Genomic DNA, 27,879 nt, shown 5'->3' with positions numbered 1-27,879 from the left:
ATAAATAGAATTAGAGGTTACCTGACCTAATGCTTTTTAACAAAAAATAAGTAACTGTAATAATAACCAATTTATTTTTACTGTTACCTAGGCTTGAACTCGGGTCTTTGCATTTGAAAGAAGAGTGAACTAAATAATTAAGTCATTCAAAGTTATATTTCCTATTTAAATAATTTAAAAAATTGAAAATCTGTAATGAAGAACTTGGTGCTATAAGGCATATTGTTAATATTTATCCTTTAAATAGTTGATTTACTTTATTTAAGGGTTCACAAAATATATATAGCAGGAAGTGAAACTGAAGAAGGATTGATGTTCAAGTAGAGATAAATAAATCATTAGTTTCATGAGAATTTCTGTGGTGGTGAAAAATTAAGGTTTCTGTTATTTACTTTTCTCCAGAAATTCTTTTAGTTTCAGAAGAGAGAGTACTACATTCCTTAATGAAATTTGTCTACATGTATTGAAATAATATAGTTGTATTTTAGGTATAGCTGAGTTCTAGTTATGGGACATATTTCATAATTTTTTGAAACTTTTACATCATTATCTGTAAATGGGTTTTAACCTGACTGATTTCTCCTTCAAACAATTATTTAAGATAAGTATACAAATACATCTACTCTTTGATCCCACTGCATAAATGACAGGCACATAATCTGTATTGCCAGTTGAGTGGAACCAAACTCCTTCACTTGCCCTAAAAATTGAGACTGTAATGATGAAATCATGAACTAAACTCATCGTTCTTCTTGCTAGAAGAATTACGTGAAGACAAATGTTGGCAACCACTGTAACTAATGCAGTTATACCTGAGTAAATCAAACATAATCAAAATATATACTGATGACTGTGACTCATAGCCATAACCTTAAAGCTAATAAAAAAGATTTTATAGAAAGTAAATGATGTGAACTTTAGTGATTTATAGCTGGATTTTTTTTTTTTTGAGGAAAGAATAGGTTGTATTGCAATGTTTGGGGTTGTAAACATTCAGTTAAGGTCAGATGGAGACTTTCATTATCACCACCTGTTTTTAGTTACTTTTTTAGTACATATTGCTTTTAGACAGAAGGTTTGGTTTTGGTTAAATAAAAAAAAATTAATGTTTGAATATAATCTGTGTGTGGAATCTGAAAGAAGAGGAACATGAAGGGTTAAATTTCTGGTTCTCCTGGAGTCAGCATCAAACTTTCTGTGGCATAACTGCAGCCAGGAAATCATTCAAGATGTGTGATGTACTTGTACACAATGACACAAATACAGCCAGACTTCAGAGTGAAAATAGAAAAATGTCATATGGATTTAAAATAACGCCATAGCTGTACATTACTATTAATTGATAAAAGTGTACAGTAATGAAGAAAAAATTATTCAGCTTAAACCTTGTAAAAAGATGTGTTACATTCTTCATGATTCTCTGATATATACTTTTCTGCAGATAAGTTGCCACTGAACGGTTGTCTAGAAAATAAGTGGTGGTTTTATAAAAAGCTTTAAGATGAGGCTTTTAAATATCTAGATGAATGGATGTAAAATCAGGTGGGATAAAGCATCAGAGGCTCTGTATCTAAATAGAGGCCAATGGAACAGAAAAGAGGTCAAGAGCTGCATCAAGTGATTATCTTTGCTAAGGCATCAGCAACTTCACTAGTTTGCAAAACAGAACAAATAAAGGAATAGTATGTTCCATGAGGAATGTGGTTAGCAACTTTATTTTAATGAAAATGAGTACATGAGCAAGAAATCTAAATATCAAATCTGCATTATTCAAGCAAAATTGTGAATTTTCACAAATACAGAGTTGGATGTAGTTACATTGATCTACCTGTGCTGTAAGGTAAATTTTGATTAATTATGCAGTTCTACAACTGTGTTCTCGTGCTTCAAAATCCTTTTATGTCATCTTTTTCCAATATGGCTTTGCTGTACTCTGTGATTTGTGTCTGATGTGTACGGAGCACCTCTTGGAATCAAGTACCTGAAATCAGTTTTGTAAATTATCATAAATACTTACTGGCCCACCTAACCTAATTTTACCCTTACCAAACACAAAACTGTTGTTTCTGTCATCCTGTAAGAAGGTGAATGAATAAAATGTCGTAGAGCTTTTTTGTTATGTTGTACGAAGGGATTGCGTATGTCATAACTTAAATCACAGAGCAGCTCACTGATATTCAGCAGTGCTTATCTTTAAATTCTCTATAGTTTGTCAAAACATGACAGTGTTCCCAGTGTTCTTCATTCTCCTTATGGCTGGAGAGAAATAGTTAACTACCAGCCCACTTGAGCTGTAACTTAAAACTTAACATTTATTTACTTCTTCTCCTATTTACTGTTTAGTACAATTAAAAAAAATGGAAGTCTTGCTCAAACTTTTTACTTCAGTGGAGAAAGATAGCTTTCTACTTACTCCTGTACAGTCAGACTGAAACTGCGAGTAGCCAAATTTCCAAATTCATATCCAGTCCCAATTTAGCTCTTAAAGGAGAGTGTTGATGAAAGTAGTGATATTTGTGTGTTTAGTATGTCCTTGAACTTCTGGATTGTCAACACTGATAAGAATGTTCTTGGGCTTTCTGGAGGTCCTTAATGGCCAATCCAGGTTCTTGCTGCTGCTTTTCCTGGTGTCAATAGACACCTTTTCATAGAATGAAAGTCTGCACTGCTGATGTTAAATTATACTTCCATCTTACTAACGTATATGGAAGAGAGTGATAATTATGACATGTATAAAGAAATTTTGTGTGGTGTATGTACATTGTATTTGCATAATATAGTACATCTGGGTTAAAGGAAGTGATTTGTATGAAGAGCAGTGTCTTCTAAAAGCCTGCTGTGCCTTTTAAGAATTGTAAATGATATTTATATATCTGTGTATTGGTGACTGTAATTAGTTTGTGTTCTCTTTTAACAGATTTAGTCCATTTAACCTGTCCATCAACTAAAACTGCTAGGGAAGATTTAGAGCCTGTTGTACAGAAGTTATTCAATCTAAACACAGAAGAAGGTAAAATAATGAAGTATTTAAGAGATTATACAATTTACCCTTGTAACTAAAGTGTCTGTTACTGTACATCTGAATCTGTCATTAGAGTCAACATACGGTGAACTGCTACTTAGATATCAGCGTTTCAAGGTAAAGGAATCTGTTTTGAAAGTGAGATTGATTAGACAGATGTCAGGTTTTTTGTATTTCGTGATCTAATGTTCCAAGTCTTCTTCAGCTGTGGTTTAGCTTCAGTGTACAAGGACCATGGCTATAAGTCTCTAGGAATTTTTAATTTTTCACACATTCTTTTTCATGGAAATGTATTTGCTTCTCAGCATGTATTTCAAAGGTGCATTAATGAAATGACATAATTGGGAATCTTTTACACGATCCTGTTTTTAGTGATTTCTATCACTTGGGTATCCCTAACAAAAGATCTCACAACCCCAAAAGGTTGTGATCTGCTTTTCTCCTCCAGGTGCCAGATGTGTCAGTGCTCTAAGCTTATTAGTTTTCTTTTGCCTTCTCTTATTCTAACGCTGTTACTCATCCTTTTGTTGTCTTCTTCAAGTGCTTCCTTGTTTGCTGTTTTTAGTTGAAATTCTCTGGATTCTGCTTTAAGCAGTGGAAGCATAAAGTTGTTATGGACTGCCTGTTAACAGGAAGATAGATTTCCAGTCATTTCCAATAAAGAACTATTTTGCCCTAAATTGAAGGAAACCTTGCTCGCTACTTTGATGAACTTTGAGGTTGAGATGGACAATTTCACAGTCCCAGAAGAAAGTAGCTGTTGACAAGGAAGTTGTTACCTAGAAAGAAATTGTCCCTGAGATACTTTGAGAAAGTTTTACTGAAATCTTTGAAATTTAATCCCGCGATCTTGAATTCGGTCATTTTTTTGTTAGATGCTCGTAGAATAGGAAGTGTGCACAGAGAGGATGTTGCTGTGCTCTAACCCTGGCAAAGCACTTTTAAACATAGCGTGCTAATACTTCAATACAGTACATCATAGTTCTTCTATGAAGAAACAATTCTTAGCTGTCAGTGGAAATGTTTATTTTCATATATATGCAAGTTAGTAGGATGTGGATGTATTTTTTAATATTTATAATCAATTTGCTTCATTCTTAACCTCTTGAATTCAGGCAGAATTTTCTCCTGTTAAAAAAAAATATAAATAAATGCAGTCTTGTATGTGGCCAATTTTCTTTTTCCTCTCAGGGCTTTGTAACCAAGAACAGTGTTTCATGAAGGTTTGAGTTTGTTTTTCTGTGTTCTTTTCCATTTTTACATTTTTCTTACTGTTTCTGTTAGACAACAAAAATCCTTTTAAAAGGAAGTAAAGTATTAATACGCATTTTCTTTCATTATTGCTTACAGGAAAGGCAATTATTTTGATGTCCCAAAGATGTAAATTTTTTACTAGGTTTGTAGTAGAAGAGTCTTCACAAAACAAATACGTAGAATACAACTAGGGTTTGTAAATAGAAAACTTTCTTAGATTGGAGAGCTGCAAACGCTTTTTGTGTTGGTATTTGTTAATTTAAAGCCTGCTGATTTCTAACTTTTAATATTAAACATATATCTTAAACTTTCAAGACGGTGCCATGCATTTCAAAGACTCAATTGGTGAAGAAAAGATTAGCTTGCAGTTTAGTGTCTTCTAATCATGTTTTGGGGGGGTGAGGTGGGGGGTAGCATTAATCTTAACGTTTAAAGTGATCCAGTTTTGAAATGATATATTGTTTAGAACCTGGCTGAAATTCTTTTGTAGAAACTCTGTGATCATAGGGGTCCTCAGGTGCACTGAGGCACTGAAAAGCTAGTTTTCACTGACACATAGGCCTTTTTATCATCAGGATGAGGTAGTGGTCGTATTTTAATTAAAATGTCAGAACAAATACTGTTGGAGTTATTGAAAATGAATCACCAGATAAAGTGAGCACTGGGCCATGGCAGGTCAAAGAGGCAAAGTCACCTGGAGAAGAGGACTCCATTCATTTTCCTGCCTAAATGAGGAAGAAGTAACTTTTATGAGCAATGTGAACTTTTAAATATATTAAAGAGCATCTTGCCCTGTATTAAGGCTCAGACTTTCACAGGCTGATGAATTTAATTTATATTTCAAACTGTTCGGTATGCTTAGCACCTTTTTTTTTTTTTTTTTTAAGGTTTTGACAGTTATAAAAAGATACTGAAGGAATAGCATAGGTTTATCTCTTTTTTTCTAATTCAACTGCTTTAAAATACTGTTTTGAATGCCATTGTTATCTAGAAGTTTCTTCCTTGGAAGGAAGTAAATCTCACAAGGTCTTCTACAAGCTTCATTTATTTTAGAGGAGGTAAAATACCAAAAAGGGGACAGCAAATATGCCAAACAAATAGTATCTATTAAACTAAGAATCTATGTTGTGTATTCCTCCATTGCATTCTGCACTGTTAAAAAGTGACCTTCATCTTCGGAGAGGTTTTTCTGCCTGTGTGTACAAGGGTTATATGAATGAGCAAAGTCACTGCAAGAAGGTACAGATGATGAACAAGCAAGACAGTTTATGATAACTTTGTATTTGTAGTGAGTATTGTAGCACAGTACAAGTCCCCAGTAAGCATAGATAAATATAAATTAATAATTTATTTTCCTTTAGCAGTATTTCTACAGTTTGGAGAATCTACATACTGTATATCACACATCTCAAATAGATTACTTCTGGGTTTTTGTAATTCTTTATAGGCAGTTAATTTGGGGAGAAGGGGGTTATTTTTTGTGGCTTTTTCTTTAAAATTTCTTTTATTTAAACTATGAGCATGAGTTAGTCTCTTTAGATTGTCTTGAAGATGCTCAACCTTAAAGTACGCAAAGATCTGTTATGAGAAGACTTCCCGTACAAAAATAAACTATTAAAGGGGGGGGGGGGAAATGTATACAGCTTTATATATGGAATGGAACAGCTTCGAGTTGGCGCAGCCCGTGGAGGACTTTAGACCATCATATGCTCGTGGAGTTTATCCAGAATAAACTAGATAACATGAAGTGGAAAGGCCTTAAATTTAGACCAAGCTTCTTCGTAGTATGCTTTTAGGTGATGATTGGTTCTTATGTGGCATAGCGTGTACAGAATAAGAGTTTACATACCTATGGTTGTAAAGGAAAAGTACAATGAAAGAGTACCTCAGAAAAGAAGGGAAAGTAAAATTAATTAGCTTTTTAAAGAAAAAAAATACTTTATTACACTAATTCCATGTTAATAAATTGACTTTTAGTATACTAGATTACATATTTCCCTTATTACATGTGAACATTCATTACTGGAAACACTTTTTCTTTTCAGAGACCGAAAACGAAGAACTAGGAAAACCTAGAGTCCTCTGGGCAGTCTACTTCAACATGAGAGATTCTTCAGGAATTGACAAAAATTCATATGATGGCTTACCCTCAAATGTTTATGTCTGTTCTGGACCAGACTCTGCTTTAGGAAATGACTGTGCTGTCAAACAGGTTGGGCAGATCAGTTTTTTGGTTGCAGAACTTTAAAATTAAAGACCTAAGGAAGTCCAATAAAGTCTACTTTTGTTCTGGGTTATCCTGCTTTACGCTAGGTAATTAGTACTGATGCAGATATAAAAAGACAGACAAAAATCTTAATGAGCAAAGGGAATGTCAGTGAGATTGGGAATGGAGGAAACTCGAGAAAAGGTCAGTTGATACAGTAACATTAGGAGTAGCAGATAGTTAATCTGAACAGATGAAGGGAACTCAGAAGGCAGCAGTACCTGAAGATGATGATCTTGGTAGAATGGTTACTTGCTCTAATACTGTGGAAAGGAAAAACTGTCAAATAATTCAGAAGTATAGATAATGGACATGGCCTGGACAGGTATACTCTTTGCTGGGTAAAAAACTGGCTGGATGGCCGTGTCCAGAGAGTGGTGGTAAATGGAGTTAAATCCAGTTGGTGTCCAGTCACGAGTGGTGTCCCCCAGGGATCGGTGCTGGGGCCCGTTCTCTTTAATATCTTTATCAATGATCTGGATGAGGGGATCGAATGCACCCTCAGTAAGTTCGCAGACGACACTAAACTAGGTGGGCGTGTTGATCTGCTTGAGGGTAGATTGGCTCTGCAGAGGGATCTGGACAGGCTGGACAGATGGGCTGAGGCCAATGGTATGAGGTTCAACAAGGCCAAGTGTCGGGCCCTGCACTTGGGTCACAACAACCCCATGCAGCGCTACAGACTGGGGGCGGAGTGGCTCGAAAGCTGCCTGGCAGAAAAGGACCTGGGGGTGTTGGTGGACAGCCGGCTGAGCATGAGCCAGCAGTGTGCCCAGGCAGCCAAGAAGGCCAACACCATCCTGGCCTGCATCAGGAATAGTGTGGTGAGCCGGACTAGGGAAGTAATCATCCCCCTGTACTCGGCACTGGTGAGGCCTCACCTCGAGTACTGTGTTCAGTTTTGGGCCCCTCACTACAAGAAGGACATTGAGGTGTTGGAGCGTGTCCAGAGAAGGGCTACAAAGCTGGTGAAGGGTCTGGAGGACAAACCTTATGAGGAACGACTGAGGGATCTGGGGTTGTTTAGCCTGGAGAAGAGGAGGCTGAGGGGAGACCTTATCACCCTCTACAAGGAGGTTTTAGAGAGATGGGAGCTGACCTCTTCTCCCTGGCGACAAGTGATAGGACAAGAGGAAACGGGTTCAAGTTATGTCAGGGCAGGTTTAGATTGGATATTAGGAAGCATTTTTTCACTGAAAGGGTTATTAAACATTGGAATAAGCTGCCCAGAGAGGTGGTGGATTCACCATCCCTGGAGGTGTTTAAGAAAAGGGTAGACGAGGTGCTTAGGGACATGGTTTAGAAGTGGTGGTGTTTTTATCAGGGTAGGTTAATGGTTGGACTTGATGATCTTAAAGGTCCCTTCCAACCTCACTGATTCTATGATTCTATGATTCAATAATAACTCCCCCAAAAATCTAGTCTTTCACTGGTAAGGTTAAAGAGGAGGTGCAGTAGCAGAGAAGCAGTACAAATCCAAGGTCAGAAAAGCCTATCTACAATTCAAGTTGGCAGGATCATCAAAGTAGTTTTATACCTGCAGGATTTAGTCACAAACCTAAAACCTCTTGGGGGAAAAAACCCTAGCATGATTGCTAATCTGGTACATTAAGCTATCTGTCTCAGTTTACCTTCTCTTTGCCTTAGTATCACCGTATTAAAAAATTATGGTGTAATTGCATCTGAAGGAATTGAGGGGAATGTCATTCTATTTGTGACCTTGTAGTATCTGGCACCAAATCACACTTAGTTCTGATTTTTAGTTCTCAGTATTTGGGTGTCTACATATCTAGTTCCTGCTAACTAGAATCCTGAACTGGAAACCACTTGCAACTTGCCTAGTAGTAGGCGTACCATACCAGTACTTAATTTAAGACAAACTACTAGTGCTTTGAAATTGGAAGTGGAGAGAGAAATCTCCCTAAACAAAACTAGGTAGACGGAGAGGTCGTGAAACAGCCACCTTCTGTCTTGGCAATAGGCAGAATATGCAGGGACACCAGATCTTCAAGGGTGGGTATGTAGACATTCACAAAGAACTTCTTATCATACCTCTCATTGTGCCTTCCCCACTACTAGTGAGCAGAAGACAAGAAGTTCATGTGAATATGTAGATTGCGACTTGTTTAACAAAAGGCAGCTACAGGAGTGCTTCTCCTTTGCTCTTCCATTCAGAGATCCACCTAGATAAGGAAGGTATAAATTCCTACGCAAATCTAACACAGCAGTCATGTGGTGTCAGGGTGCTTTCAGAGCTAATCTGAGAACACTTTTACGTCTTTGTAGGATTAACTGGCTCTAGTAATTTTTAAAGCTGTTTTTTTAATGGCCATGTTCAGAGAATGTGCATGCCGTCTTCTAACCAGTTGCAGGATTTTTTTATGACTAAGTCATAAACCTCTTAAAAATAAGCTTTTAAAGTGGAAAGGCTGACATAGCCTGAACTGTAGGGTCAGAACAGTGTAATTAAGGGCTACTAGTACCCTTCATTTTGCTTTACAAGGCAATAATTTGCCTCCCAAGAGGGTAAAGAATTGTAAAGACAAGAAAGAATGCAAGACAATTACTATGGTAGTGGTTTTAAATTGTAAATGAGCTCTTTTCTAAATGAGATTTTGGAACTGGAGCTGTTTAAATACAGTTAAAACCAGCCTATTTCTAATAGCCACCTTTTCTAGCCTTTAGCTTTGTCTTACCTTAAGAGCTCTTTTTCTTACTAATGTCTAATGGTATTACAGATCAAGCTGTTTTTAAATATTCTAGGTGTTGTAGTTAGTCTTTGTGTTAAATCTGTTGACCATCAGCGAGATAGATGTTAAACAAGTAGAGGAGAAACAATCAATAGCCTAAAACACTGCCTTTCAGAAAGAGTAGAAGCTACATTTTTTTGAACCTGTTTTAAATTTTGAAACAAATGGTTTAGAGTGAACAACAAATTCTAACAAATAGTTAGAGTGAAAAATATTTTAATATAAACTTGTTTATAATGAAGAGTCATTAATGGGGAAAAAAAAGTGAGGCTGTTATATGAGAAAAAAGTGAAGAATAGGCTGAAGACAAAGCAGACGTGCAGTTAGAATACACCCATCTCATCCTGCATGCAGGTACCTTCCGGACAAGTGGAAGAGGGAAATACGTAAATAAGCCAAATAAGTTGGTGTGTGCCTTCTACCCCCAAACCGCTTTCATCTTCTAGCAATGGGATGGAAATCAATAAACGTGAAATATTTACAAACTCATTGATCCGAGCACATTAAAAAAACAAAACAAAACAAAACAAAACCCTGCTGTGTGTATTAGTCTTGGAGATAGCTTGGAAAATTGAATCTAATTTCTCTAATTAAGTCTGTGTTTACTGTTTTAGTGATACTTCCCAGTATTTATGTTTTCATTACCATTAGTATTACTAACTTCTATATGTCATGCTGTTTGACTGTATTGATGATACATTATTTAGAAGGAAACACCACAAATTTTACAATTATCCATGTACAGCTCAGTATACAACTTCATTCTTGGTTTATTTGAATTTAGTGTTAAATTCCTAGTATAATATTGAATTAATTTTGGTGCCTGCATTTACTTGCCCTGAGGATAGGCTAAGTAAAATGTAAAGTAGCATTTAAGATACCTTCAAATTCTGTATGTACGGATCAAGTAAAGCGTCTGGCTTCCAGTTTTCTATTTTTTCACTGCTACAACCTGACACAAATCATGTTCTAAAGTAGTATGTTCCCTGAAATATTTCAGATTTCTGAGGCATCTTCATGTGCATACGAGGAAGCACTAAAATTCTCATGCCAATATTTGTCCTTTGACCTGTTAAGCTTTTTTTCTTTATCTGTAAGGATTTCAGAGTTATTCAAGTGTGTCGTATTTCAAACTACTGTTATTTTGGTAGAGTTCTGTAAAATTTGCTATGACAGTCCATACAGCTCGCCTACATGCCATCAAGGTGAGTAGTTGGGACACAGGAAAACAGTAACAAAACATAGCTTTATTCAACTTTGTTCAAGCAGTATAACGGTTATTAAATTAGAGTATCTATGCAAGTGCTTTACATGCTTATGTCTCAATGCTTAATTCAAATGTGTGCACTTGAAAGCTGGTACACTTAGCTACTAAATATTGAAGGAATTATTTACTAACTGAATTAGTTACAATAAGTATCAAAGTTTTATAATGAAAGAGCTGTTAAATTATTATTGGTTATTCTGCATGACTTCAGCTGGATAAGGTTAACTTAAAAAATTGGTAGACCTGAAAGCACTCTATACCATTAACTTGTTCAATTATTATCAATGTCATGATGTCCTACAGAGAATTTCTTTCCATGTTCAACCTCATAATTATTTGACCATTTTTGGAGTGGGTACTTGCTGACTAATTGGAGACTGAGCAGTTGTTGAGAACTGCCTAGGAAATGTTTGTCTGTTCTAGTTCGTCATATATTTAGTACAAACTATGACACTTTACTTCAATATTCTATTAAATATAATAATTGTTTAAGTGTATTTCTGGAGTTTCAAGGACAAGTGCAGACTTCAAATAAAAATCTTTCTCTTACCTTCAAAAACTTCAGTTTTGTAAACTTTTTGTAAGATATTTGTACACCCTTGTCCTCCTGACTTACTAGGCAAGGTTTTTAAATTGCAAAAGAATGTTTGTGAAGTAGTGAATAGAATTTTTTTGTATATTTTTTCATATATGAATAATTTTAAACAGTTTTAAATGGGTATGGAAGAGTGAAATTTAGGAAGCAGAATGAAAAATTAAATTGAACTGAGAGTAGACAGGGTCATCTAAGCAGTTAATAATGGAGTCCTACATCCACGTGCTGGTGATACAAATCCGCTGCTGGTGGGCAGTGAAGTTTATCACAGAAAGCTGTTTGGTACATGCTCAATGATGTATTAATCTGAAAACAATTCCCTCTTGTCCAGGAATCCACATCATGTAATCAGCCTTTGCAGTTGGCATTAACTACTGACAGCTTTTTCAGTGCAGTGTCGGGTAGCAATATGAATATAAAGATTAAATGCATTCTTGCCTATGTGGGAGCTCTCCTCACAGGTCATCTTTAGGGCATAGTTTACTAAATAGACAAAATCGAGAGACAATATTCTTTTGCCTTTTTGGAAACTCAGAACATAACTGTGATCTGCATCAGTTGTCTCCATTTGCCTTAGAAGCTTAAGGACTTGGAAAAAAAAAAAAAGCTTTATGAAAATGTGAAGTGTGTGTTGATTCAGTAAATAAATTCCTGAGCATCTCTAACTTTTTTTTTTTGTAAGATAAGCTTGTAGATAGGTTATGCACAAAAGAACATGTAAAACTCTTTAACACCAGTTAACAAAGCTCCTTGCATTCTTGTGTTTTTTGGAAGGCTTTTGGCCCCCTTCATTTTTATAAAATGCCTGGTTCTCAAAAATTCTACGATCGTATTGTTTTGGTTCTTTTTCTCCCAGATTTTGTAGTTGTATTCTGTATGTGCTAATAACAACTACCCTGATGTTATCAAGATCGTGTTTCTTTTTAACATCTTTCATTGCAGTGGTCAAAAAACTTGACTTTTTGTGTGTACTTAATTTCTAAACCTTGATGGCTTGAAGAGTAAGTGGCATTGTAAATTAGATCCTTAAGCTATATCTTAAGAGTAAGTGTCTTTTCATCTAAGAGTTGCTTGTGCCTTTCTGAAAAGAACTGTATAACTGGTGCATATAGGAATACGCACATAATGCATTGAAATTATAGACATGTTTTTTGAATAAATTATAAATGTGTCATATACAAATACACATATATTTTCAATTATAGTATTCCACCTGATAAGAATAGTTCTCAGTTGAGCTACGTATGAGCTGTTCAGAAAACCAGAAATGGAAATATTTTTTGTAATTTTTAAGTTTAAGAAGGAATCCTCTATAGACATGATGTAGATTGTATGTATTAACCATTTCATGGCTTTGCTTGTCATGTGAAATGGATTATTATCTCTGCAAAGAAGCAAGATCTTTCCCATGCTTTGCATTTGACTGCAGCTAGGGATATTTTTATAGTGGAAAAGATTATTTTGCTTGCAAGAAATCAGCTTCCCTGTTCACAATACAGCGTAGAATGACCAGCATTTTTTAAAAAGTACTATGCTGTGACTTTCCTATTAAAACAATGTAAAAGGATAGATTGCGTTTTCTTTTTTGAGGACTGCAAGACGGAATGGATTTCCCATGTGTTTACAAAATGTCAAAGTATTAAATCACTATTGATTTGACAGAACAGAGGTTAATCTTAAATATCTGTAAAATATTGCTGGAAGGTATTACATTTCAAGGTAAAGTTTATTTTATGCTTTTTTTTTCTAAACAGGCTGAGACTATTTTCCAAGAAATGTTTCCTACAGAGGAATTTTGCCCACCACCACCAAATCCAGAAGATATTATTTATGATGAAGATGAGATTGCACCAGAAGAGTCTGGATTCGGTAATTCACCAGAGACAAAACCTGAATCCTCAAGTGAGGAAAGCAGTAGCAGAGATAGTACTGCTGTTAAGAAAGAAGGTAATGAAGAATGAATTAGCGCTGTTCTCTTAGCAGAAGAGGAGGTTGACCCAAACTAAAATGTAAGGGAGGAAGGGTAAGAAAGAGAGGTTTAAAAACCCCATAGCCGTATTATTTGCAATTGCCTTACTTTCTTTAGCTTGAATAATCTTTCTTTGTCAAATAGTTTCACTGATAGCTGAGGCATTTCTAAATAGTCATAGATCCACGAGATCCAGGGCTGTCTGTAGCTAAACAAAAGACATAGGACAACGTATTTGAATTTAAAATGCTAAAATAGCATTCATGATTTGTTGAGAGAATTTGGTTTTGTTTTACATCTTGGAAGGAATCCTTAATCTTTTAAAAAGGCAACAAGTCAAAACTAATCAAAAGAAAAGATGTGCAAGTTGGCTTACCAGTCAGAAGATGATCTTCTGATACAACCGTATCGGAGCTCTACTAAAATTCATTGGATCCGTGCTAATTAAACAGTTGAAGGTGAGCTTCGCAGTCTGTCCTTCAGAGTGGTTTTATGAATGGAACTTAAAGACAATATTGTTGACAGTTCTGGAGTGGCTTTAGAATATGTAATAGATTTAATTTGTATAATGAAAAATTTCTTGTATGGTTCTGAAACTGAGGCCGCAATTTAGGAGCAAATATAGTCTAATAGGTGTTCCTCACATGAAACTATTTTACATTCAGGTTTTTTTTATAAGATCTAATAGATCACACATTTTCACTAGTGACTTAATTTACTGTAGTTAGTAAAATAGCACAATTTAAATTTAATGCTAGATTTCCCAGGAAAATATAAAATCATAAATGGAACATACCTATTGTTAGTTTCCCTGGATTTCTTGCAGTGTTTGGGCCTTTAATAAGCCAGTAGTTAATTTTTTGAAATATGGTCTCTGAGAAGTTTAGATAATTATAAATTGAGGTTTTTTGAGGTGGGGAGAAGGTTCAACTGATAATTCCAAAGGTTTGTATTGATCACGGTTAATAGGATTAAAATTAGTGTGATAGCTGTAAATTACGCATTTTGTAATGATAAATCATAAAGCATTTATACAATAAAATTTATTGAAGTATTTATAAGCCTGGTTTGTATGAAAAATTACAAAATGTGAAAGCTGTTGTAAATGACCATAATGAACTTGCACTTCTGAACAGTGCTTGAAATTAGATATTCAGATGATGCAAAATATTTAGCATTTACTTGAAGATTTACCTTAAAAGGTGCACCCAATAGATCATTAGTAGATCCAAATACAGAGATCAGTGAATTTTGATAAGTCGGGGTTTAAACTTCTACATGAACTTAGATATAGTTCTAGCAGTGCTTAAATACTGTAGGTAAATAAAAAATGCCATTAAATAATGTACATTCAGCACTGCCTGAACTTGACACATCCAGGCTTTTGTACAGTTTTGCAGTGCAGGTGTCTGCCTTTAAAATGGCTTCATGCCACAAAGGTTAGTTTATTTATTTTTTTACAGCATAATTGATATGGTTGACTTGACTTTGTCTTGATCATAATACATTGTCCGATTTGCATTTCAAAAACTGGGTTGTTAGTGTTTACATTCTTTGTTTATTGGATAGGTACCATTGTGTGCATAATCCCAAAGTCCTCAGAAAAATGCGTGGTTGAAATGTTAAACAATGTTAAACAACAGTTATCTTTGGATGCTTGTGATTGAGCAGTTATTTATATATAGTAATAAGCAGGCTGCCTCATCATTTAGCTGTAATTTTTATGTGTATTGGGAAGCATGACTATATTGTAATTGTATTTAACATCTACAGATCTGTAAAAGAACTAAGTGGAGGACCTAGTCCCTGTTTAGCTTTCAAGAATAAGGATCATAGTTTAATTTTTCATCTGCTATGTTTACAAGGAAATCGTTTGATGAAAATTAAAGGTTTGCTTGCAAGTGCATTTTTCTGTGTTTTCTTTCAATTATGCAAGAAAAGCAGTTCATTTGTTAGCTGAGATTTACTGATAATTCTGTTGTCTACTTTCATCGTGTTTGCTGTAATAAGATTGAAGTTTACGTGTGTGATAGTATGTTTATATAAGTTAGCAAGTTTATATAAAGTAGCATCTTGGTGCTTTGTGTCCATGTGAAGCAAAGTTTGGAAATACTGCAAATTTGATTTTAGATCAGATGGAGTAATCTACAAGTTGTAGGCTATGACTTTACACTACATTGATTGCTTAAAAACTGTTATCATGTCTCATTTGTATGGTGAATGGAAACATAAAATGTTTTTCCTATGGTGCTTGAGTACCCAATAGCTCACTTGCAAAAGCAGTAGATAAGACTGTTGATCTTTGTATTTTACAGAAATCATGCACTGAACTGCATTTTGTTCTTGCTTTAAATGATTTAAGCATACAAAGTGAGGGTTAGGCTTATTTGAAGTAGTTTTTAAGGCTTGTCATACAGGATGTATTCAAAAGATAACATGACTTTTTAAAAAGTTGCAATTTATCTGTGGGATTATTAATAAATCAAGTTAAAGAAAGATAAGGTTAATTGAATTTTTAAACAAGTAGCTGTATTATCCTTCAAGCACCTTGGAGCTCATACAATATTCACAACTTTTTTTTTTTCTAAGGAGTGCTTTGATATGTTTGAATTCCTTTTTTAATGAGCACTTTCTTTTTAACTTGGTTAATTGGATTAACCCTTAATATTCAAACAGTCAGTTTTATGCCATTTTCCCTTCTGCTGTTGTATTGCCTTATCTGTATGACTGCAATTAGTTACTGTTCCTTTGGAAGTATTTTCAGCCATGAAGCTGCTATGTCTGCTTTTTCTGGTGATGATGATGCTTAGGGCCATTTGACAGGTAATCATTAGAACTTAGATCCTTGCAGACTATGGGTTCTTTTCTCCTATCATTGCAGGGGGATTTATGTGGGTAACTCCTATTAATGTTAATGGGACTTGCATGTGTAAATCCTCCTTGCATCAATGGGAAAATTGACCCCTGAAAAAAAATATCTCCGTGTTAGACTTGCTGATTCAGAAACGTCCAGGCACTGTCAGCTCCTGTGTGGAAATACAATGGAGCACATGCTTCGTGCTGTTTCACTGAAATGCGCTGAAGAAGACTTGGCAAATTTTCAGGGGTTTTATATTTTATATTGTATTTTATATTTTCCATACACTTCCAAATCTTGTCAGAGTTCCTCTAACAGTCTCTTTATGTGGCTGGTATCAATTTCACTTTCTGTATTCAGGCGGTTACATGGCTCCTTTTGCTTTGGCTCTCACTATTTTAGGTTTCTCTCTCTTCCCTCCAGATCTCTATACATCAGCAATGTGAGTTGCAACAGCTTAATTTCAAGACTCATTTGATAGTAATGTATTGATTAGTGACAAGTCAGAAGTATTAAAATACTGTTTTCACACAATAAGAGACTAGGTCACTTACAATCCGTAATCTAAACTGTTGAAAGAATAAAATCAGTTTCCTCAACACTTTTCCAGGTAAGGAGCGGGAAAACATGAACTCCCCGCTTTCCTTGGGTAGTGGAAAGAAGGGAGAGACGGACAAACAGATGGAAGTAGCTAAAGCAGGATTGTTGTAGTGGGAGGACAAAATGAGGGCTGTTTGTCATAACCTTCATGCTCTGAGATCAGCTGAGTCTTGCACTTATATCTCCCCTTCTGCTGTGTGAGGTTCCTACACAATTTCTAATGTTTTGTGGAATCTGGGGGAAAAAAATTATATATGTGCCTTTTCAAATGAGGCAACAAAAATTAACCAAGAATGGAATAACATATAAATAGAGTAATACCTGGCACATGCACTGAGGACTTGGCAGTACAAATAAGAGTATTATTTTTTTGTTTATCTGTGGATATGGTTATCCAGTCTTTATCGTATATTTTGTTGCTCAGCGAGTTACTACTGTAGATCCTTCATATGATCCTCTGCAGTACATTTTAGGTTTTTACTTACCTGACAATTTTATATCAGTAGCAAATTTGATCACCCCTTTTCTTTGATTTGAGATGAATCCTACGTTTTTTGCTCGCTGTCGTTCAATAGTAGCATCATTTTACCTCTCCTGGTTAGGTTTGGTGTTTTTTAAGAGTCTTTGAAGGGTCTTGTCAGAAGTTTCAGGGAAGCCTAGCATCACTGTAATCTGGATATTCTCTATCCATCCAATTAGACTCCTCATAAACTGTTGTATGTTAGTGAGAGATAGCTTTTCTTTATGAAAGCCTTGTTAACTCTTCCCCAGTATTATGTTTGTTCATATCTCCTAATTCTTTCTTTATGATAGTTCCTATCAATTTGCCTGCCATGGAAGTTAGATTTCATTCAGTGGTAACCATAAAGCATCTCCCTTGAAGAACAGAAAATGCTCCCTTAAGGAAAAGTTCCAAGTCATCCCCTTAAAAAGTCAAAATTCTGGTGTCAGAACTACCCTAAACTCTTACAGAGATCTCTCCTTGCTTTTCTGCCATAATGAATGTTACCTTCACCCATCATCAATATGCTCTGCAGATTCTGGTGGGTTATCTGCTGTTTATTTTTTATTTTTCCTTAGGATTCTGTGACTGCAATTAATGCAGTTGCTAATTTCCAATTAAGGGAGCAAGTTACTGAGATCGCATCATGAAACTTAATGGATTTGTGTGTCTGTATACAGTTCTTAACAGATTATTTTTTTAAAAAATACTATTAATTAGCTTTGTGTGTGTATATATATCTTATGACAAAAATATTAACTCATAAAAGTTTATCATTTAAACTTTTGCAGAAATCAACCACTGTAGAATGTCCAAAAGTTAAAATTACCTGCTATTATACCAGTATAAACTGTCAAAAATATGTGGGAGAGTTGTGGTGGCAGGGCAGTTGCTTGCATTCCTTGGGTAAGTAGTAATGCAAACTATCTTTGGTAAGATGTGGTAGTTGCGATACTGGAATTTTGAGACACCAATATAAAATGTTCATTTATTACAACCCAATTTAACAGTAAAATTGCTTCAGTAATCAAAGAGAAATCTTAACTTAGGTGTGTATGATTTCAAGAATAACTCTTTTTAATGTGATTAAAAGTTACCATAGAAAGATACTTTCAGCTGTAGAGGTAAGTAGTAGGAAATAGTCATCCATGTGGAATTCATGTTGTCAGCCTCGTATCTATCAAAAAAGTTACTTTTGGTGCAAATAGAGCTTATTAACAATTCCACCATTATGTTTATTTACAGGCTGCCAGTTCCTGTTTATAAGAGAGACTGGTTCTTCAAAATCTGGATAGGGAGCCAGGCAGGAATGTTGTAAATTTCAATGACATCTGAGATTTAGAAAGTTGACAGTGAAGTCTCAGGAAAACACAGTTGTTGACTATATGGGAGTTTTGATCAGAGGAGACTTTAATAGAAAATACTCTTCTTGTCACAATTCTAACAGACAATATATTTTACACTTCTTGCATATTTTGACAAAAAAGATGGAAGGTATCAACCTGAGTGTATATTAAGCCCCAGATGTATTTGAGTTGGTATGGTTGCGTACACAGTGGTTGGCTCCTGGTGTATATAATGCTGCTCAAGTGGCAGTTTTATGTAGATGTCTTCTCAATCTTGGGGAAAAGCTTCTTTGAGAGTGTTGTTGCAAATTTTATAACTGGCCAGTATACTGAATTCAGTGGTATATTTCTTCACCTTATTTTAGTTTTTCCTATTGCCTATGAGATTATTTTTTTTTTACTCAAAAAGATTTAAGCATCAAGTAGAACTAAAATACTTTCTTAGTGACAGTCTAACCATAAGAGACATGGTGCAAGGAGGTTGTGCTATTAATACAGATTTTTAGGAAATCTCAGAACATCCACATTTTTAGATTCAGATTTTCAGGATCTCGTACTTCCTTCTGAAGTGCCACCCCATGATTCATAATATATTTAGGTCCCTGAGAAGGCTTCAGTGCTGTTCCTCCATTCTGTATGGTTAAGTCTTCAGTAAGTGGGGCATGCCAAAAGCTATGGACAGTCCATCTGTCCTCTCAAACAGAGGCGGTTTCTCTTCTGAGGTATTATGGCACGATAGAAATCACCACTGGTGGCTAACAAATGTGGCGTCAACTTTTATAGCGGCTTTTTTGCTGCTCCAGCTTCAGGAAGCTTATTCTCTAGTTGAGTACTTGTAGCTTTATGTCATTCCTTTTCTTTTGCTCTAAACATGGAGCTGGACTAATATATGCTTCTCTGTTGGAAGTGATTGTTGTCTCAATCCTGAAGCTATTAGGTCCGGCCAAAATCATGCTAGACTGCAGTTCATTGATACCACAAGGCCTAGTTCACGAGCCATAAAACCAGTGTGATATTTGTTGGTAATCTGGCATTCTGTACCTGAGTTGAAGGTCCAGACTGAGGAATAAGGGTTTTTTTTATTTCTGGCTGACATCCTAATAGAAACGAGTTTAGAAAAGGATAGCTTACAAGAGTTTTCTCTCATAAAAATGAAAAATCACAAATCCAAAGACTCCTGTGCTGTGTTTTAGACTCTGAGCACATAAGAAACTTTGTAATGGCTAATGTGGAATTCTGAATCTGTTCTGTTTCAAACCCAAGCATATTTCTGGAGCTCACCCAAGGGAAAGCCATTTAATCATGATGAGAGACCAGCTGTCAGACCAATGTAATGAAACATTTCTCTGCTCTGGGAACTTTTCAGTAGTGTGAAAGTCACTGCAAGTCATGGTTGAGTCCTTTGTTGTGAGTAAGTTATCCAGTGAATTCAGCCTTTTTTCCTGTTCAAAAATTTATGTAAGCCCTAGCTAAGTACCTTCAGTGAATAATTTTTAGACTATAGATTATTCAGCGAGAATCCACTCTACGATTCTTACAGCAGCTTATTAGCCAAGTTGTGGTATTTTCACGCTCCTTATTTGGATGCTGACATAATACATAAAACTTAATTTAAAAAACGATGTATTCATATTTGTACATTTTTAAGACAAAAAAATGAAATGCTTTTATCAAAACCAACAAAACTGCTGCCTACTATTAAGGAAGCCGTCATAAAATAACTTGTTTTGATGACACTTGTACGTGCTGCTTGCATTTCCTTTCCATAGAAGTTTTAAACCTTAGATTACTCTCCATTTTAAGGACATACTCATCTCTGCTAAGATATCGCTTATATCTTATATGATAAGATATCACAGATATACACTGCATAGAGTATACCTTTAAAAATTTGATTTACATCAAATCTCTTCAGATGGCCTATTCCGGTGTCATCTCCGAAGTGATGTCTGAAAATGTATGCATGTGCACAAGTGTTAACAAAGGGGGGATGAAGCAGTACTCAAATGAAGAGTAACAACAAGCAGTGGATAATGAATGTATCAACTTGGGATTCAAGAGAAATGGATATGTTTTTTTGACTCTGGCAGTGGTTTCTTCACTGAACTTGGTTGAGTCATTTCCCTTTAATGTCGTAGTAAAAAGATGTAAAATGGTGACAGATATTTCTGAAGCCTTTTGAGAGGTCAATAAAATATGGAAGTAATGTATGTATTTGAGAAGGAAAAGGAACAGAGTTAATGATAACTGTAAAAGTGGATAGCAGTAATACTTGAGTAGAGCTGCAAATGATTTTCTGAGAAAAAAAAAATCAAATATAACTATTATAACGTGATTGGATAGCAGATGTTTTGTTAGCCAGCTTCTTTTTTCCATCTCTGACATTTTCTGTGTTTCACAAGTAAGGTTTCACCAATCACCACAAACTCTTCTACTGTTTAATAAAAATAACATCAAATTACACCGTTTTTAAAAAAACCCACCTTTTTCTGATTATGCGTATTTTGCTGGCAGATTGTAATGCATATTGCTTCATTGTTTAATTACAACTTAATGCTAATGTCATTAACATTCTGTCTGATAATTCAGTAGGTTGCCTATTTATAGACATAATGAAAGTTGTAATTTTTTGGTAGTAAAGTGCTTTTGACTGTGCTAGTAAATTAAAAATAATTTTAAAGTTACTCTAACTAGATGTTAGCTTTCAGTTTCATTGTCCGTGGTCCAGTGAATCTGAAAAATACTGCTACATGCCCTAAACGTGGTGTTTTTAAATTATTATTATTATTTTTTAAGAGAGCCTAACTCATCCTTTCCTTTAAGAAAAAAAATAGACCAAATTAAGCAGTAATCTCAGAAAACTGAGACCTGAAGTTTGAAATATTGTCCTCCTTGAAGACTATTTAGAGTTACGGCACTGAATTTAAGTAATCAGAATCTTATCCAAATTTTATTCTGTGGTACTGCTTATAAATCAGGTAATTAGGCAGCACTTCACCTTTCAGTTTATTACCACAAATATGGATGTATGCTTTATTTGTGGTTATAAAGCACAAAATAACAGCTGAATTTTGTACTCAGTGTCATCTCTTTCGTATGGACAATGAATTCTATGGGTTTCTTTCTACACGGCCTTTTTCTGAGCATTTGTACTATCCTATTTGCATAAATGGTCTCTTTTTCTAGAGAGGTTTTTAAATAAAAGCAGTGGGATACCTGTAACAAAAATCAATAAGCACAAAAATGTGAATAAAGTACACTTCAAGGAGCTCCTAAAATAGTGTTATGGCCCTATTTTGGATAGTGTTTTACTTGATGTCCTTTTGTACTTATCTGATAAATACAGTGTATATACAGTGATCATATTGTGCTCATTCTTATTTTAATTCACCTTTTTACAGCTTGAATTATGCATACCTGTAGGGCTCTATTTCTATACTTTGTAATATGTCCCAGTTCAATTAAACAGGTCTTTTTGTTGTCTGCTCCACACCCTAATCTTGAAGTCAAACACGATCAAGGAGGTTTGGTGGTGCCAGGCCAATGAGGCTGATGGTGGGTGCTCACCAGGTGGGGTTGAAGGCCACCACTGGCAGTGGCGTGGCCCGTGTCCTCTCTGGGCTGGGCCGCGGCAGCAGCAGGAAGCTGGGCTGGCACTCTGCCGCCGCAGGCAGGAGAGCTGCTGCGAGGTGGGAACGGGTACGACTATGGGCAGTGCTGAGGAAGGGGTCTGCATGGCTCTGCTCCCGGTGCCTCTCAGTGCTGTGCAGAAGGACTTGGTGCTCCTTTCCCATCCACCTTGTCTTCATGGTGCCTCTTCCGTCCAGTACATACACAGTTACTCCAGAGGGAGAAATAATGCCCCTTCTTCCAAGGTGGTTACATTTGACCTTGTCACTTCCTTCTTGAGAACATATAAACAAGTAAACTGAATTTGTAGTGCAGTGCCATGCAGGATGGCACAAGTGAAGGCCTGTTTTTTTGGGTGGCTCCTCTGAGTCTCTGAAGCTTTGCACTCCATAACTAATGGCTTCTCTGACCAAGGATGGTTGCTGCCAAGTGGAAAGTGCTGTTAAGGCACCTCAGCGCTCGGCCTGTACGCACTGTTTTCAGCTCCTGTGGAGCTGAAGTGATGAACCACTGTTGACCAGCTCATCCTTCACAGGGAAAACTCAGTGCAACTCTGGATGTAAATTCTGTGGATTTTTGGAGGAATTTGAGGTAAGTTTTGAGTGTCTTCTGGGCACTTCTGTGGCTGTCATCCTTGGTGATTTTTGGAAAGAAGACTAAGAACTAAACAAGCAAAGAAAATTGTTGTCTGAACTTGGCTGGTGTCTCCACAGTGCTGGGCTGGGAGAGGCTTCCTCTGGGAAAGCTTGTACTGCGCTGCTCTCTGAAGGAGCATCTTTACAGTGTTGAGTCAGGTTGGTGTTATGGACACTATGGTAGCTTCACACTGCGGGGCTTAAACTTATTCTTACTGAAAACAATAGATATTTTTCTTATAAAGCAACTTGGAAAGGATTATTGGAATTTTTGGATTACCACAGGTGAATTCATTCTGTTTCACTGAATTGAATTACAGCATTGTATCTGTTGCTAGTATATTAATAAAATGTATGAAGCCAAACTTAAAACGTAGTTCCTTTGCGAAGGGACTTTTTTTTCAAAGAATGAGCAGGAGGGATTTTTTCAAAGATGCGTGTTTTTCTCAGTGATGTTGCATACAGACTGGAGATTGCTTCTTCTGTTGAATTGCGTAATGAAAAATCAATCAGTTTAATGGTTGACAAACTTTGACATTCAAATAAAAATGTTGTTGGTATTTTCATGAAGACCTGTAGGCAAAACTAAATTCAGTGACTTTAATATATGCAATAGTAAATGTCTGCCAAAGCGTTGTACAAATGACTGTATAATGAGGCAATAATAACTATGAGGAACGGAAGGAAAGCAAACAGAGGCCAAATTTCTCAGTTTTTACAGATTATATAATTTCACAAAGCCTTTCAATGTAAAATGTTTCCACAGCATCCTTTTCAATGACCCATCCTGTTTAAAAGCAATTGCTCAAAATCATCAAAAACACATTTATCTGAAACTGTTGCATAGTATCCAATTACAATGTTTAGTTTTTCTACTTAAGTCCTCTACCCAGACTGCATTTGCTTCTTGACCACTTCTCGTCTTACTGTGTGCTGTGCAAAAACTAGCTAAATAAAAAAGCCTTGTTCGTAGTGGTTCCGTTATATTTTTCATGTGCCTGTGAGCTAAAAGGAGGATAAGAGAAATCCTCCTGTGAAGGAGAAAAAGAAAACAGCAGAAGGCTCAATAAACTGCTGGGTTTGCATGTGTGTTGGTTGTTTTGACTGTTTTGTTTTTTTTATTTTCTTTGATTCAGAAGGGAAAGAAATCCCAGTAAGGGAAGAGGACACCTTCATCCCTTGTTCATTTCTGCTTTTAATGTGTGTTTGAACACGGTACTCGGAGGAAGAGCAAAGGGAGTGCTGAGCCATGCTACCAATTTCAGCCTTTAGGCACTGCCATCCTAGAGGCAACAGACTGGCTTAATAAATCCCGTTAGCCTCTCTTCCTGCTCAGGCGTTGTCCAGCTACAGTCTTTTCCGTGTCACTTAGTCCAAAATATTCATCCTTCCTCCAGTCACCTTTACATTGCTCTTTCCTTGCCCTATTCCTGCGTGCTTCTTGGCAATCTCCCTTCCCAGTCCTAGGAGCGACTGGAAGATCTCTAGTTGTATGACAACATCTCAAACTGGGAGGGGCACAAAAGATGGAATTAGAGAAATAGTGTCTTGGAGGTCCTGACATTAACTGAAATTTAATACAACCAAAGTAGAATTCCTTTTACAAAAAAAATCTCTTCCACCCCATACCCTTTGATTTCACAGCATGGCTGGCTGTTACTCGGGCACTTGATCATATGGATGGTGGTGTGCTTTGGCTGTGACCGTGTGTTGGCTTGTTGGGCTGTTTGGTCGCATAGTTTTTGAGTACTTCGTTAATGTCAATAGCAAATTGTGCCTTGCTTTCCTCTTCTTAGCATTCTTAACTACTTGAATCTTCTAAGCTTTGCACAACTTTCAACTCCCTTCCATTTCTATATGTGCTGGATGTTTTTGTGTTAATTCTTTTTACCATAATTACACGAGCTTGATCCAATTTGCCCTTTTTTTCATTTTCCTTTTACACATTATTGCAAGCTTTGCCTTTTAAAGCTGATTTATAAATTTACTGGTTGTTTTTTAGTATAATTATATATCTGAATTCAAGATACTAACTAAACTAGATGTAACTTTTATTGCATTATCTAATGGGGAAAAAAAATGTACTCCTCCTGTGCTGCATTCCAGCTCTCACAAGATAACGTAGCTGCTTTACAGCCACCTGCCCTCGCTACTGCAGTTGTCACCTGCCTCTTGTCCGTTTGACTTACTGTAATGTTGTGTTGAGCTTTTCAAGGTAGTGGTTGTGTCTCTTTGTATTTCAGTAATGTCTAGTAAACTTCATGGTGCTATATTAAATAATGTGCCTGGTGACTCACATTATCACTGGTTAATTGTGTGTTTTGCCACTTCTTTTCTTGAAGTAAATAATTATTTTCCTTTTTGTTTCAGGAAGTTCAGGAGAGTATCCCCTTTCTATTCCATGGGATTAATGATAATTATGCTGCTTTTCCACCTTTATCATTTTTCTGGTTTTTGTCATGATATGACGACTGATTCTTAGTGCCTCTGTTTTATAACAGGTAAAAACAAATTGAAGAAGTTAATCAATTTCCTTACGGCCATAGAAAGAATAAATGGTAGAGCCCACATTAAAGCATTGTTCCCATTTTTTTCCTTCTAGCTAAAGTTAGAGATAAGTTACTCTACACCTTCTATTTCTACAGTAATTTGTGTGGTGATCTAGCATTTCTCTATCAAGGAGAAGTCTGTAGTATGTTTTATTCAAGATCTTTGCATTACTGCTGATGTTAATGCCTAGATGGAAGCTGGTATGGTAAATGTCTGTTCCAAAGTGTAAAAAATGTTTGTTTTTTTTTGTTTAAATATAACCAACTGTAGTATTTATTTCTACTGATGTATCTCACAAATATTTAATTATTTTTAGGGGGAAAATGTTACACTGTGCTTGCACTTTGGAAAAGCTGTGGCAAGGACAGAAATAAAGCCGTGGCTCAAAGTCATGTGTCGAATGTGCGAACAGGGACTGTTCTTTTGCAATAGGGTTCTGGAGCTTTTCAGCTCTGTTTTTTAAGCAGGATGTGATAGGATTGAGAGCTACTGAAAACAAGGTAAAGCCTGTTAGCAGTCCTAGGATCGATCATAAGCGAGGGAACGTGTATATATGCAGGTATTTCTTTCCCTGTCATAGACATGAATGAAGCCTTAAGGCAAAGGCATAGGGGTTTTGGTACTTAAAAGCTTAAACAATTACTCACAAGAACACAAGTTTTTCTCAGTGTTTGGGAGATGTATGTTTCCTGTTGACACTTTGCAGCATGCAAGGAGCATGCATGTTGCGTCTAAAGAGCAAGACAATATTTGATATTTACTGTAAGATGAAAATGTGCATTAAAAACTTTAAAGGAGGATACAAACTGATTGACATCTGTGGAAGTAGTTTTTCTTTTGTGATTCTAGCATTTCATGCATTGCTTAATGTTATGCACAGCTATCTGAGGTATGTGTCAGTAAGCGATACGGTATGACAGCTGCTCTTCACCATTCCATAGCTTCAGTTCATTAATAAGCTTCCACATGCTTTTATCTTTGCTGTCTCTTTCCTAACAGTTTAAAATAAAAATAGATAGTGAATACAATTGGTACTGAATTCTTCGTGATGCCAAGGTCTTGAGTAAGCAGCCCATTAATAAGTTATTAACGATAGGTCTTCTCTTCTTGGTGTGGTGCCTATAACGTATGTAAATCCCTACAAACACATTGAGCATTCTTAACACTGTCATATTATGCAGGCTTCAGCATGCAAGCACTGCCATTCCGAACATTACTTATTTCACTAGCCAACATTAACAATAATTTTAAAAAAGTTTTTATTGTTGATAGGTAATACCGTATTCTGTACATAATATCTTTAGAATGGATGTATGGATAGAAATGCTGGCTTCGTATTCTGAAGTTTGCCTTTTTTTACTGGTGGTGTATAATTTGGAGTGTATATAACAAGCACAGGTGGAACTGAGTTTTTAGCTAAGCCCTCTTCTTACAGATGATCGTTGTTACGTGACTGGTTTTAGCAAAATAACATTTATTCATTTTATGTCAAGAAGTACGGCAAAATCGTACACGCCTTACTGAAATCTCTTTACAAGTCTTTGTTATAATGGTGTATTTTTAAAATTATTGTATGCATTCTGAATCTTTTATGATTCTACCACTGTTGTAAGCTTGAAAGAAATACTTAAAAGTTATTACTGATGTTAATTAGTATTGCACAAGCTTAGCTTTGATAGATTTGGTTATTTTGCTAACCCTGTTAAGCAACAATTGTCAGTAATTAGCTTTATTTTTTTATATTTAGTATAGCTATAGTAAGCTCAGTATTATAATATGTGAAAAACACACAATACAAGATTTTTTTCCGAAGATTAAATTTAGAATTAGATGCCTGACTTCAGTCAAGAGAAGAGGCTGGTAGCAAATGCTTGCTTCTGCCTTTAAAAACTTACCCCTAAAACTATTCTGGGAAATGAAGTTATATGTATAATATGTATTCTTTCTTTTTTTAGTTGACTCAGAGCTGCTCAGTTGCAGTAGATGCGCTACTGCAGACAGCGGTTGGAAAAAAGTATTTTAGGTCTAATGGTAGAGGCCTGTGATTTTTGAGCCAGAAGGACTGAATTCTGTCACTTTACAGCTCTGAAGTTCTATGTATCTTAATTTTCGGACTCCTATATCTTTGAAATTGTAAGTGGTAGAGATTTGGCTTAGGTCATTCTTTAAAAATGTCTTTTATCCTGAACTATGAAGGAACCAATACCCACAGATTATGAAAATGTCAATCAAAAAGGCTTAACTTCTTAAACATGTTGATGTGTGTGGTTATATAAGTTACACTAATACCAGGCACTGGATGAGATACTTAATAAACTAGGAAATAAGAGTGATACTGCTGATTCAGAAAATGAGTCTGTTACATTAAAGTTACGTGAAAGATTACGGAACTGAAGTCTGCTGTTGGCTTGAAATTCATATAATGCCCAATACACCAACAAATAAGCAGTGAATATTTCAGATGTTAGATGAGTAGTTACCATTTATTTCTCCTTACAGTGATGTAGTTCTATGTGTACTCGGTGTTATCAGACTGATTATTTATGTGAAAAATTAGTTGTAGTGGGCTTTTTGCATACCGCCATCTTTTTTGTTCGTTGCCAAAATGTAAACTTACCATTTAAAAGCAGTCTCAC

At 35.9% G+C, this 27,879-nt stretch overlaps 1 protein-coding gene across 1 annotated transcript in view; it reads left to right on the top strand.

Annotated features, from left to right (window-relative positions):
- Nucleotides 1–15,029, top strand: part of CHM (CHM Rab escort protein) — a gene marked incomplete at its 5' end in the record, with an annotated part of 74,862 nt that extends 59,833 nt beyond the window's left edge. Inside the window, 3 exons of the mRNA XM_082488024.1 lie at nt 2,918–3,010; nt 6,322–6,488; nt 12,909–15,029. Coding sequence (XP_082344150.1) covers nt 2,918–3,010; nt 6,322–6,488; nt 12,909–13,115 — 467 coding nt within the window. The 3' untranslated portion in view covers nt 13,116–15,029. The remainder of the gene's footprint in view (nt 1–2,917; nt 3,011–6,321; nt 6,489–12,908) is intronic.
- Between the last annotated feature and the right edge of the window lie 12,850 nt (nt 15,030–27,879).

Source organism: Vanellus vanellus (genome assembly GCF_965231255.1).
Source record: "Vanellus vanellus genome assembly, chromosome: 10".
Classification (NCBI taxonomy): Eukaryota; Metazoa; Chordata; class Aves; order Charadriiformes; family Charadriidae; genus Vanellus; species Vanellus vanellus.
This window is presented reverse-complemented; position numbering and strand designations above follow the sequence as displayed.